General features: G+C 38.3%; 1 protein-coding gene across 2 annotated transcripts in view; it reads left to right on the forward strand.

Moving 5' to 3' along the window:
• Nucleotides 1-683: 683 nt before the first annotated feature.
• Nucleotides 684-14060, forward strand: part of LOC124868348 (lysophosphatidic acid receptor 2-like) — a 30900-nt gene continuing 17523 nt past the window's right edge. The window contains exons 1-3 of one of the 2 annotated variants that reach the window (XM_047365524.1): nucleotides 684-1081; nucleotides 1404-1471; nucleotides 12674-13147. In XM_047365524.1, coding sequence (XP_047221480.1) covers nucleotides 12892-13147 — 256 coding nt within the window. In that variant the 5' untranslated portion in view covers nucleotides 684-1081; nucleotides 1404-1471; nucleotides 12674-12891. The remainder of the gene's footprint in view (nucleotides 1082-1403; nucleotides 1472-12673; nucleotides 13148-14060) is intronic. The other variant, XM_047365523.1, reaches the window with a different exon arrangement.

Here is a 14060-nt window from a genome sequence, read left to right on the forward strand (position 1 = left end):
ACATGTGGATCCAATGGTTCAAACATTGTATCCTGAAGGCAGTGCCGTGTATCTGGATTACAATGCACCAATACACACAGCAAGACTGGTGAAAGATTGGTTTGATGAACATGAAAGTGAAGTTGAACATCTCCCATGGCCTGCACAGTCACCAGATCTAAATATTATTGAGCCACTTTGGGGTGTTTTGGAGGAGCGAGTCAGGAAACGTTTTCCTCCACCAGTCTCACGTAGTGACCTGGCCCCTATCCTGCAAGAAGAATGGCTTAAAATCCCTCTGACCACTGTGCAGGACTTATATATGTCATTCCCAAGACGAATTACGCTGTATTGGACACAAAAGGAGGCCCTACACCATACTAATAAATTATTGTGGTCTAAAACCAGGTCTTTCAGTTTCATTGTCCACTACCCCTGTATATATATTTGAATGCATGAGCAATGTTTGTATCGTTTGCTATAGTGTTTGTTCAAATGAATCACTGCTAACTTTGACATTACATTCCCCTGCTTCCTTGGCTTACCTTTATCTAATAATCCAACTCCCACTTTCATCCCTAAATTCCTCGGTTTTTCTCATTATGTCGCTGACTCCTCAGCGCGCCTCTCATTGGCTGCTCCATGAACCTCGTCAGTCCACAGGGGGCAACAGGAGGCGGACATGGAGCTCTCAGATTGGCAGAGGAAGTGCAGAGTGTCAGGTCCCGCTCCCTTGTTGAAACAGAACGAGTTGATAAAGAACAGCAGCGGCTGGAGCGCAGGAGTGTGCCGCACCCTTTCTGCTCCTCCTTGTTGTATTAGTGTGCTCAGGTAACAAGCGCTGAAAGTACCGGAAGCAGCAGGAATGTGCCAGTAGAGGTGACGGTGACTTTATTGACCCGTTGAAACTTTTTTGAGAGGGGACGAGAAGAAGCGTCTGAAACGGAGCCGCAGCGTAGAAACTTACGTCCGACACAGCAGCGCAGTTTCTTGTTTTTCTTCAGCGCCCAGGTGATCTCAGATGTATTTACGGTGACTCACAATTGAACCAAGCTCTGAGCTCGATATACCTGACGGACAGGCTCCCAGACGCAATGAAAAGGTGAGGTTTTTTTTTTTTTTTCCTGAGAATATTGCAGGGAATCTTAATGCGGGTTTGAATAATGCGCACAGAGGAACGGGACAGTTTTATAGTGTTTGAAGGTCGAAGTGCTGAGATATCTCACAGTGGCGTGAACCGAGTCTGGACTTCATTACAGCCTAAACATCCCCAACATGCCTCAATCCTTGTGCAGTCTTTTTAAGTCACTGCAGGCAACTTCATCATAGCTTAAGCAAAAAAAGCAGCGTTATCTCCTGAGATAAGACGTTTCATTTTTGTTTCTTCCTTTTCCCGGATCTCTCTGTTGTACATTCCGACAAAGACGACACGGAAGAGCAGGCACTTCGTTAAGACACGATCCTGAGCACTTTAGAAACGGACTTTCAGGAGGTATGAAACTTACCCATTTCAATTATTCAACTTTAAGTCAGACGTATCGCAGCATTATCTGATGATTACATTCTAACAGCATAAGCTGCTCTAGTTTGGTAACAAATCGTAACTAAACGTTTTGATTGGAGTTTAACTGAACATGTTGGTTATTCTCTTTTATCGTCCAGCAGAGATCAGTAAGGCTGATATGTTTTAATTGGTTGTTGTATGATGATTTGTCTAGAAACAGTTGAGAACTGTTGTAAGACTTGTGTTTAAGGACGTTTCTGATTGGGGCTGCTCTGCGAAGATTTTACCCAGCGTTAAAGTCAGTTTATCAGCTCTGGTTGTTAAAAGCTTTGTTGAATGATTGAGATAAATCACGTTGCCTTAATCTCACTTAATATAAAAACATAAAATATTAGTAAAATTTGTATTGCATCTGTTTAGAGATGCTCCCATCAATAACAGCCAATGTTCCCAGGAAAATCAGACCAAGTTATCAAATAAAGCAGTCAAGTTCAGTTTAAGTTTTTCTATCTAAGGAAACCCACCAGATTGCATCGAGTCACTGACTTGCAGCATTCACTCCTCCTGGATGAGCATGTAGCGACAGTGGACAGTTGCTTGCATTGACTTTGCAGCGATCCCTCATACTAAGCATGCATGGAGAGGAAAACTCCTCTTTAACAGGAACCTCCATCAGAACCTGGCTCAGTGTGTGACCGACAGGCAGGAGTATGACGAGATTTTGTTGCAGAACTTCTCGCAACATTGGAACGCCACCATATTTCTTGTCTGTCTGGCGATGCGCTATTCAATTGGTGTCAGCGTGTGACTTTCTCTGGTAAAGTAAGTGTGAGAGATCAATAGATGTCCTGGACATGAAGGATAGTGATTTAGTTTAAACCCTGGTTGTATCTATGTTTAAGACTCTTATTATGAAGTTAGAAAGGTAGTACTTCCTGTGCTGTGTTTTATTCACAAGTCTGTTTGTGCTGCTCAGAATGACTGTAAACCATTGTTACAAAAGGTTTTTTTATCGTCTGGCAGCCTTTTTGTCGGAAACAAAACAATAAAGTTACAGAAAGATACAAAACACTAATGAGAGTAGTGCAACTAGCCAACTGTCAGCTTCTAATGATGTTAAGGTTGGCATGGGCTTTGGACAGTATCCTGTTTGACTCTACATGAAAGGATTTTTACTTAGATAGGACTGAACCTGATCCTGTTCGCTTAAAATCTAAAATTGTTTGACTAAACTGGAGCTTAATCATTTGACATTTAACAAAGATTTATGAAACCTTTGCTCTAATTATAAAAACTCGAAAGAGAGCATCTGCAATATTTTTCTGATGTTCGGACCACCATGGAATTAGATGGGTATAAGAACTTTAAATTCTGGACTCGTCAAAACTGGACTGAGTTATTGTACTCTGCCTACCTATTATTTAAAACCCAGTCTGGTTTGTAAAATGTGTTTTTATGTGACCAAAACATAATTCCAAAAAAACACTGCAGAAGCTCTGTCTTTTCTTGTTCTGGTGAACCCAGTATCGTGTGTTGTCTCTTGAGCTGTCATGCCCTTAATAAACAGAAATAATCTTGGAATTATTCCATTTTCTGTTGGATTAAAAACTCCTCCCTTTTTGTTACAGACCCTGAGGCACATACAGTACTGTGCAAAAGTTTTAGGCAGGTGTGGAAAAATGTTTTAAACAAAGAATGCTCAGAAATATAAATAATTATTGTGTATTTTTATCAAGTTACAAAATGCAAAGTGAGCAAACCTAAACATATAGCCAAAGACATTAAGAACTACCTTCAGCGTAAAGAAGAACAAGAATTACTGGAAGTGATGGTATGGCCCCCACAGAGCTCTGATTTCAACATCATGGAGTGTGTCCGGGATTACATGAAGAGACAGAAGGATGTGAGAAAGCCTACATCCACAGAAGATCTGTGCTTAGTTCTCCAACATGTTTGGAACAACCTACCAGCCGAGTTCCTTCAAAAACTGTGCAAGGGGACCTGGAAGAATTGATGCTGTTTTGAAGGCAAAGGGTTGACACGCCAAGTACTGAATGATTTATGATTTCTCTTTTGTTTTATTCACTGCATTTTGTTGATTGATGAAAATAAATGATTAACACTTCCAGTTTTGAAAGCATTCTTTGTTTACGGCATTTTTTTCACACCTGCCTTAAACGTTTGCTCTGTACTGTATTGGCCTTTAAGTGTGAACTTAAAAAAAAGGAAAAGCTTGATCAGTGCATCTCTACCTATATTAATTGATCCCAGTCTGGCTGTCGTTGACTGGTATGAAATATGACTGATTATTAGTCTTCTGATCAAACCAAAATTACTATCAGTGACTCCATGCTGGTAGAAATATCCTTTCAGAAGATTATAGAAAGCGTCTTAAATCATTAGTTTTCAAAGCTGGTACAACAAAAATCCCAAGTGGGTAAATACTGAACCATTCTGTGGTAGATTGCTCCCTTTTGTACCTGGAATAAGTCGAGTATGAATATACAAAAACCGCAAAAGTTTGAGACTTTAAAGGTGCAAAATGACCAACACCTGGTAAACACAGCGAATCTTTGTCTCCCTGAAATTTAAATATAGATATTATAAATATTCTCTGCTTCTTATGTATTACCACAAAATATGTATTTCTTAAGATTCCTGAAAACGTGCAGAAAATGTACCTTGTTTTTGTCAAACATAATTCTGTTTCTTGGTAACAACTTAAATCTCATCCCTGATACAGGACTAACTGCAGAAGTTTATTTTATAGTGTAGGGGGGAAATCCTTTTCTCATTTATGTAATTCAACAGATGAAACTAAGCAGTGTGCAGTGGATTTACCAGTAATATCAGTTTAATTTCATTGCAGGCAGGGTAAAAAAAAAAAAAAAAAAGCTTTACCAGAGTCTTCTGAAGTTAAGTAGAACTCTGGTTTTACTGAGAAGTCGAACAGAGCTGGATGTCCCCTGCATTGCATTGCTAGCTGCGGGTCTTCTGCTAGAGAGGGGAGGAAGGAGAGGCTGGGTGTGGCTCCTGCTTTAATGACTGGTTTGCATTCAAACTGGTGTTTACTGATCCAGTCCGTTCCATTCACACGCAAATACAGGCACGTGATCCGTTGAAAAACGCATATCCATGCAAATCCTTGGAGCACACGAGTGTGGAGGAGGTGACAGGGTGAACTCGGTGTGGTCAAAGACTTGAAGCTCCTGCTGAAATAGTTAAAGTTTGAGGTGCTGCTGTAAGATGTTTCATTATTAGTAATTATATATTTTTCTTTCTTATATAAATAATTGTTTGTGTTGCTTTAATTGTATTGTTAGTTTTTGAGGGTCCAGAAATCATGGCAACAGGACAAAGAATAGGGGACAGGAAACTGTCGGGGGTTGTGAGGTATTTGATTTGTGACCCTTGATTATTTTCTTCTCCTTTCAAGCTTCCCGTTCCTAATGAGTGGATTTTTGTGCAATTTTCTGTAGAGAATAAAGGTCAGTTTTATGCATGGGCTGAATAAAGCCTATTTTCTGCTCTATTTACCTATGTTTTATGTCAAATATCAATAGCTACAGTTGTTTCTATGATCTGTCTTTTATTCAGATGCACGCTTTTTTATTTTCCTTGTGTCAGGGCATAGTTAATTATAGACTCAACATCTCATTGAGCAATGATACTCCCTGGCCTAATTGAAATATGAGTTGTTCTGACTGGAAAAAATACTAACAAAGTTTTGATACAAGAGGAAATTGGTGTGACTTTCTCCCATGATTATGTTTCCTGTAAATTAGGGACAGATTTCTGATCTCTGATAATTGTGAATTTTTGACCCGCTGATTTTGACCAGATTTTAATTTTAACCTGTTCCAATTAGTCTTTAAAAACTATAAGGATTTTGCTTTTTTGTCACATTTAAATGTTTCCTATCAAACATTTTTTAATATGAGACAAAGATGCAGATTTATTCTTTAACTAGCCACAAGTTCTGATTACTGACAGACTTGTTAAATAAGGAACGTGAAATTATTGGAGTAAAAGCTCTGTATCTGACAACACAAAACAGGCTCGAAGATCTGAAAAAGCATCACATCATGACCCTATCCAAAAAAAAAAGACAGATTAGGAACAAAGTCTCTGATCATTTATCAGTCAGGAAAGGTTACAAAGTCAAGTCTGTTGGACTCTAGCGAACCACAGTAAGACCCATTATACACAAATGAAGAAAACATGGAACAGAGCTGAACCTTCCCAGGATTGGCTGGCCAGTCAAAATTACTTCAAGAGCACAAATTAATTAAAATGTTTTTCTCAAGTCCTCCTGCCATGAGCAGTCCATAATTATTTGTCAAGCTACATGTGAGCGAGCAGTTTCTGTATAACCCGGTTTTTCTGTGACTTAAAAAAAGAAACAAAAGACCAAATGATTGTGATTGACATTTTAAACTGCCCTTATTAGACATAATTGTGGAGCTGTATAAAACAGATGTCCGAGTGTCTAAATTAAAGAATTTTAATCTTTATTTTACCTCTCAGATGTCAAGAAAGCTGCTCACATTTCCAAAATCAAAATGTTCATTAACCTACAGAGGTTGAAGGCCTAAAAGGATAAAACAGAGTAACTTTGCTAAACCGGGTTAGCTTCCTTGTTAGCTTCTGGAGTGAAATGCTTGTCTCACCATGTCATAAAAATACTTTTTTTTTTTTTTTTGTTTCTTCTGAATTTGACTCAAAACACTTCACTGATGTCAAAAACTCCTGACTTTGAGTCTTTGTCAGTCAGTGACGGCATCCACGTTGCAAAATATCAGTGCTTGGTGTGGAGCATTCATGGGTCAGAAAAATGTTTTTTTTAGTTTCCAACTGGTCAGGGCTGATTTCTCTGTGTGTATCCGCTGTTCTTCTACTGCTGGGTTGAATGTTTTTTTGTTTTTTCTGTTTACTTTGTTTCATTTTGTTCTTGGGACTATAGTTTAACCCACCTCTCTGTCTATGAAACATCAGTGCTTTAGTGGACTGAAATAAAGGTCTTTCTTCCTTGTGTAGATTTGGTGCTGAAGACATTTCAGGTATTCTTTGAATGTTGCTGATTGGACTTTGATTGGTAGTGGTCCACACAGAATTCCTTTTTGGGTTGATTGGCTGATCTGCTTCTGATTGGCTGAGCTGTTTTCTGGCTTATGTGTGTGTATATGTGAGTTATTTTCTATCTGTGAATGTGCTGACGACAGCATTTAGACGAAACGGGTCAACCTTGCCCACATTAAAGGAAGAAGAAAGAATACGGTGTGCTGGTTATCAATTTTTTTAATGACATCTTTGAGTTAAAAAAAAATCACAGCATTACTCAACATACATTTTTAGCTTTTATTAATTGCTCCAACTGCTGCTAAATAAAAAATGACACTGGTTATTACAGTAGCACTGTTGCCTTGCAGCAAAAGAGATCCTGACCTGGGGTCTTTATGCACAGTGGAGTTTAAATGTTCTCCCTGTGCATGGCGTCTCAGGCTTCCTTCCACTGTCCAAAATCATGACTGTTAGCTTAACTGGTCTGATTGGTCACAACAGCAAAGGGGGGGTGTTCTCCAGAAATCCACTGTCATATTCATTGTCTTGAGCAGGTTACTCTACAGGTGGTTCTGACCACAGTGCAGACTTGTCATTGTCTTGGATAAAACTGATGATGCTGGTGTCTTCTGTGAACTTCAGGAGTTTCACAGATTGATCTGCTGAGGTGTAGTCATTTATGTACTGAGAGAAGGGCTGGTGTGAGCATCTGGCACCATAGGGCATCTGCTGCAGGCTATCAGGTACAAGGCAGAAATACCATCAGGTCCTGTAGGTTTCCTGGTTTTCTGATGCTGAAAGAGCCTATTTACATCTTCCTTTGGCTGCAGGTAGTCCTGTTGTGTAAGAGTGGATGGGAGGTATGAATCCCTCAGCCATTCGAGTGTTCATCACAGTGGGGGGGACTGTATTCAGTAATGTCTTTCAGATTCCTCCAAACTGCTGCTGGGTCGTTAGCTGAGAAGCTGCTTTTAAGCTTCTCACTGTAGCTTCTCTTAGCTGCTCCGATCTTTTTGGTCAGTTTGTTTCTTGCCTACTTATACAGGGCCCGGGCCCCACCGCTGTAAACCTCTTGTTTGGTCCGATGCAGCTTCTTCCAATGTGAAATGACCATGCTTTGCTATTTTTTGTGCAGTTTTGGTCTGCACACACATGCCCTCACAAAGACTGATGTTACAGTTTTAGCAGGTTTATTCAGGTCAGGGGCTAAAGCTTCCGAAACACTCAGTCAAAGCAGGCCCGTAACATCTGCTTTAACTCATCTGTTCACTTCGTAACAGTCTTACATGCTTGGAGGTTTTAGAGAAATTGAAACCAGGATTAAGAGAATCTGTTGACAGGACAACCATTAGTTGTGTTTTCCACATATTTTGCCTTTTATGGAGGAGTGGCAAGTAGAAGCTATAATGAGTCTTGTGTGATGTTTGCTTCAGTACTGTGGATACAGCAAACCTGTGGAAGAAGGTGATAACAAAACTGAACTTTCTTGCCTACATGCAAACGTCATCTTTATAATTTAGCTTTAAATTAATCATTCAGGTTAAAAAGGCAAAGGAAAATTTATCAAGGATGAGCTTGGCCAATTTTAGGATGAGGTATAAATTGAAGTGAGGATGTTTTCGGTTTTTCCAGACCTGCTTAGTGCATGTTTAACATCACTTCCATGACCAACATTGTGAACGCTGGTTGGGTAACGAGCAGTTTTAAGCCCAGGTGCTGGGTTGTGAATTCACTTGCAGCAGCAGCTGCGTCTTGCACCTACAACCTACATTCAGCAGCTACACTTTGGGCTCCAGATGCTCTCACTTTCATTCATCTCACTGAAATGACAAATAAGTGGTTTCCTGTTTTGTAATTGTATATTCACAGTGGATAAGTGTAAGTTCCTTGCAGATACATTGATATTTGTCGACTGAATGGAGATAATTTGTTATCCAACAAATAAAATCATTATTCAGCAAATATTCGAGATATAGTGCATAAATACAGTAGATAATATATTGGGCAATAAAATCTGTTGATTTCCTCTTTTAGTGTTCTATTAAGGCTGGCAGACACGATCACTTTTGATGGTAAGATTATGTCCTTTTGTCCCCAAAACATCACTAATCCACCTCCTTTTAATGTTGACTTTTTACCAAATGCTGCCTTTTTATGAGTATGACCAAAAAGTTGATCACTCCAAATTACTTTGTGACACATTATTTGAGTCGTGTTTCTGGGATGAGGCTTTTTTTTCCCTTTGCAGACAATTTTTATGTCAAGTTCTGCCTTATTCTGCATCTAGAAACACAGCAGTTTGCAGTCTGCATGTCAGCTGAAGTTAGGAGGGTTTTTTTTTCCTTTGCATCACAAATTAATTTTCTGTTAGTCTACCCGATCTTGGCTTGATTTCAACAGAATCCCCAATTTTCTATTTCTTAATTAGAATCTGAACACTGCAGTTTGGCATTTTCTATTCCTTGGATATCTGATTTTTATTTTTATACTCTGAGCCTTTGATAATACTTTGTCCTTCCTCATGACTCAATCAAGCAGCAATCTGTGTAGCACGGGTAAAATAAACAGGGTATAAATAAACCTGTGAAGAGTCAAAAATCTAAGACCTTTTGTATGGAGATACATATTACAAGCAAACATATCACAGGTAAGGATGGTTTCGTTTAGTGCCATTTAAATCTACCTATGTATACCTGGCCAATCTCCAAGATCATGGTCAGTTGGGTAGTTTCTTTGCCATTATGATTGAAACACAGCCAAAAAAACTGTTAATGAATATAAAATGGCTCCATCCAATCTGGAATGATAAGAGAAAGAAAGGTTTTTGTATATTCATTCCTTTTGTCTAAAAAAATGTCCACCTCTGAGCCTAACTGTAGTTGTCAATGTCTGTGTTTGTCATTTGTTCTTGAATTTCTATAGGAAGAGGTCTGGTGTTTTGGTTTTAACATCTTTCAGTCTACTTCATTGACAAAAAAAAAAACCTCTAAGAGAGAAACACTTCCCTTACACCGTCATAGATAGACACTTTATATTGTCTGGTTAGAGCAACGCTTGGCCTGTGTGCATGTGATGAGGGTTGAGATGTGAAGACATTGCCAGTAAGATTCAGTGTGATCTAATGACAGACATGTTTGCTGCAAGAAAACGGCTGATGCACGGATAAGATTAATGAGACTGCGAGGGCTCTGACCAGATATGATCAAGCATTTGCTTCTGACCAGTTAAAGCTTGTGTCAGGGCTCTGTGGCAACAAGGAATGCATTGATTTTATCTAGAAATTATTGTACATACAGATTACCTTATTCGTTTTAAAGATGATTGTGCTCATCTTTTCCCTATTTGTGCGCTGCAGTTTCTTAGCAGATTGAGCACAGTGCACATGATCTTCCTCTTTGAAACCAACCACCAGACCTGACAGAAACTAGGTAGTTTTTCACTTCTTGTATATCACACAGAGAAGGGCACATTGAAATATTCACACAACACATACTTGATTAATATTAAATAATTGTATCTAATTATGGTGAGTTTTTCTGAAGTACCACTCTACTTTTAAAAATGAAATTCTCTACCTATTTGAAGTTTTTCCATAATAAAGCAGTTTTCGTTTCCTATGTGTTTTCGTTTAACATTCCATTTACATCCTCTTTTTTTTCTTAGTTTTTGATTTGGCATTTTTTTCCACACACCCTTGGTTAAGGAAGCTGGTCACTAAAGCTTCCTCCCTGTGATTGAGTGTGTGTGTGTATCTGTGTGTGTGCTGCATCCTTCATGTTTGGATTGAGATGGAGTTACATAGTGGGATTGCGTAAGTGCGAGGTGTGTCTCAGCTGCAAGGAGCTGCTCCGCTGTTTCCACTGCTGAGTGGGGCTGAACTTGGATCTGCTAGCGCTGTTGTCGTGCTGCTCTGGTTTCATGGGAGAGCGGAAAGTATGTCAGACGGTGCTGGCTCTAAATACAAGTTCACCATAAACAGAAGATTAGAATGGGCTCCTGGTCTCTGAGATTTGGATCTGTGTCTCTCTGTGAGGACGAAGTTCTGCTCTCAACTGTAGTCAGTTCCTCAAATCAAACCTGTGAAGATTTTCCCACTGTAAAAAAATTTGTGTAAGACTATCACAGTTTCACAGTATTTGTGCAAATTTACAAAATGTATTATTTCAATAAAATAGTAATTTTATCTGATGCTGCATATGGTTAAATTTAGTATTGGTTTCCAAGTAAACGTGCTGATTGCTTTAAATGTTGTACTGCTCTTTCACAGAAGAAAAACCGAGAGCATAACAAGTTGATATTAGTTTTTAATTAATCAAGCCATCATCTCAGGTTACCAGCCTGCAGAGTTCGGCTTAGCAAACATAGCCTGGCAACTGTAATTGTAGAAGAATGTTCTTTTTAACAGGAGTGATGAGACATTTCTTTCCACACCCTGGCTATCCATGTTTTGATTTGTTGTTTATTTTTTTTCTTTGAGACCGGAAATATTCCCAACTACCGATATTGTCTTTTTCTGTAAACCAGGGGAACTGTGGAAACCTTCTTTTAGCCTGCTGACTAACAGTGTTCAGCAACAGGTATGGGGGGAATATTTCATTAACCAATCAGTTGGTTAATGAAATATTCTTATGCATGAGCTACTGAGGTTGTTCACTGCCTTTTTGTTTTAAAGGCCCCTACTGAAATACACAATAGGACCTATGTCTATTCTTTGCTCCGTTCTAACAGTACGCTTGCATCCCAGCCCACCATCTACCGTCAATTCAGGTCTATTTTTAATTTATTAGAAACTCTCTCTAGGATGATTTTGTTTTTGTTTTTAAAAAAAAAAAAAAATGTTTAGTCTCATTGATTTTGCCTACTTTTGTGCAAAGATGAGTCTTCATGTCTGTGGCATTAAGTTAAAGGTTTTGTTGATTCTAACAAGGTGCTGGAGTTTAAACATTTATGCTTTATAACCTAAAACTCAGCATTTGCCCCATCTGAGTAAAGTCATTTTTACAATGCTGTGTTCTTTTAAAAGATTTCTTTGACATCAGACCAACCCGTGAAAAAATCTATTTCCTGAGCCAAAAATGTATTTGATCAACTCGTGATTCTTTTTGAGGTGTCGGAATAGTTAAAATGGGATTTTATTTTTAGATTCCAATGAAGTCTTGAAAAGTAAGAACCCTTTTTTCTAGGTTTGGATAAGTATGGAAAAAAATGTTTTTTTTTTTAGAGTTTATTCACCATCAGTATTCCGTCTGTCCGATCCTTATTTGACTTCTCCGATGTTCCTATTCTACAAATGTGTCTATTTTTCTACCGATCCTTTCTGTTTCCACTGCCTCAAGCACAGACTTTGTCATCAAAACCCTGCACCAAATCCTTGCTGGGTTTGAGGAAAGAACTGCTTTTACTAGGTGCAAGGACACCAAAACCAATCAAAATGATGAAATATTTAAAAATTCCGTATTACTTTTGGTTACTGATGTTACCTTTGCCTAATGATGTATTTAAATGGGGTTTGTTCTGGCAGGAGAACATCTGAGCATGCAGGACACCAGGCCTTACGGACTAATAGTAGCTGTCACAGACCTATTTCTGTGACAATGGATAACACCAGATAATGTTTAGTGGCCTTTTGCATTGGAAAAATAAAACAAATTAAAAAAAGTTTAAATACAAATTGTTTGTTACATGAGCCAATCAGACATTTTTTCTTGTGATTGGTAATTTCTTAGCTAAAATAAAATCTGATTTGTTCTCATATGAAACTTCTTTGTCTGCCCACCAGTGTACTTTACCGGGCTTGGCAACACCACATTTCCTTTTGTTTGCTGGTTAGAAAATAGGTGTTTGTTATAAAAGATAAATTTTTCCTGTGGTAAAAACTCTGCTTATATCGGTGATTTTATTATTTAAAATGTTGATATGCAGAGCTTTCCTATTTTTGATCTTTGCTAATAACACCACCAGGGTGTTAGTTCATTGTAACTGTTACCATGACAACAGATTCTAATCTCTTCTGTTCTATTCTATGATTTCACTGTTGTAAAAAAAATTTGCACATTTGTATCAAAGTTTATCATTTTGTTTATAATGCTTTGGTATTCTCTCTAAAACTAGTAATTAATTTCTTTGCAGACGTCCTTAACGCTGTTGGAGACCCTTAAACCAGGAAAGGCTTACGACTTCAAACTGGATCCCACTAGTCCTCCTTCCAGGTGATGGCAAGGCGATCTCCAATCTACTGGAGACAACAGTTGTGAACACCGCCCTCATCTTTAGCCCCTGCTGCCTGTCTACTAACCGTCCATTTTTTTCGAGTCTTCTCTGACACCACATCTACCAGACATCTCAACATGGTTTTAAACTCTTCCAACACTGATCGATGCTACTATGACCAGAATGTCAGTTTCTTTTACAATAACACCGGCAAGAACATCAGTACCCACTGGCGCAATCGTGACTACGTGGTTGTCACTTTGGGCATGACTGTTTGCTTCATAGTTATTTTTTCAAACCTTTTGGTCATAGGAGCCATTTTCAAAAACCGACGCTTTCACTTCCCCATCTACTACCTGCTGGGTAATCTGGCCGTATCAGACTTATTCTCAGGTAAAATCACTTTATCTGTTATTTTGTATAAATTTACTGAAATGTATAATTATTATAAATGTTCATGTAAGCCTAGATGAAGCTCATTGAATTGAAGTAAATGTCATCTTTACCTAAAACGGCTCATCCTTTTGTTAGGTAATTTACCAACTTTGACTAGTTGGAGGTAATTCTAAATGTTTGGGTCAAAAGTTACTGAACTTGTTTCTTGTTGGTCATTTTATCTCATCAAAGAAACTTTCACCAAATGACTGTTTTTGATATCAGAACTAAAGAAATGTTTTAACTTGTAACATTAGGTACTATAGATACACTATAGTACACAATGTTGGCAAGTACTGAAAACACCAGAGGAAGATGATACACTAGGAAATATTTCCCCTTTAAATTTCCACTCATATCCTGTTATATTGCTGTTAAATTTTTCCCAGTTGCCATAGGAATACTTTAATTTAGATATTTAACGGGAATATATCATAATTTTTACATTTCCTTTTTGTTTGTAGTGAGAATTGTAGCACACTGTATTTAAATGCATTTCCTTGACCTGAATTAAAAAGTATGTTTAAAATGAATGAATTAGTGAGTACAAGGCATCCTAAATTGCAGCCGAAAGTGGAGTTACCCCGTCACGTACTGTATGCTATGCCTAGATCCAATATCCATACAAGACACAATGTCCACCAAAAACAAAAATCAAGATGGCAAACTCTCCAAATTTTATTCCGTTAAGGATTTAAATAACAGTTTATTTAATGAGATTCAAATCTAGCTGATTTTAATCTGATAATCTGTGGAGGGGGCTAAATAATTAGGGTGATGGCTCCAGTTCTGACACAGGCTAAGTACTCTGATGTGCACAGACATGCATCAGCTTGTTATTCCCAACATGTGTCACCAGACGTGCTTGAAC

This window comes from Girardinichthys multiradiatus, chromosome 5, assembly GCF_021462225.1.
Source record: "Girardinichthys multiradiatus isolate DD_20200921_A chromosome 5, DD_fGirMul_XY1, whole genome shotgun sequence".
Taxonomy (NCBI): Eukaryota; Metazoa; Chordata; class Actinopteri; order Cyprinodontiformes; family Goodeidae; genus Girardinichthys; species Girardinichthys multiradiatus.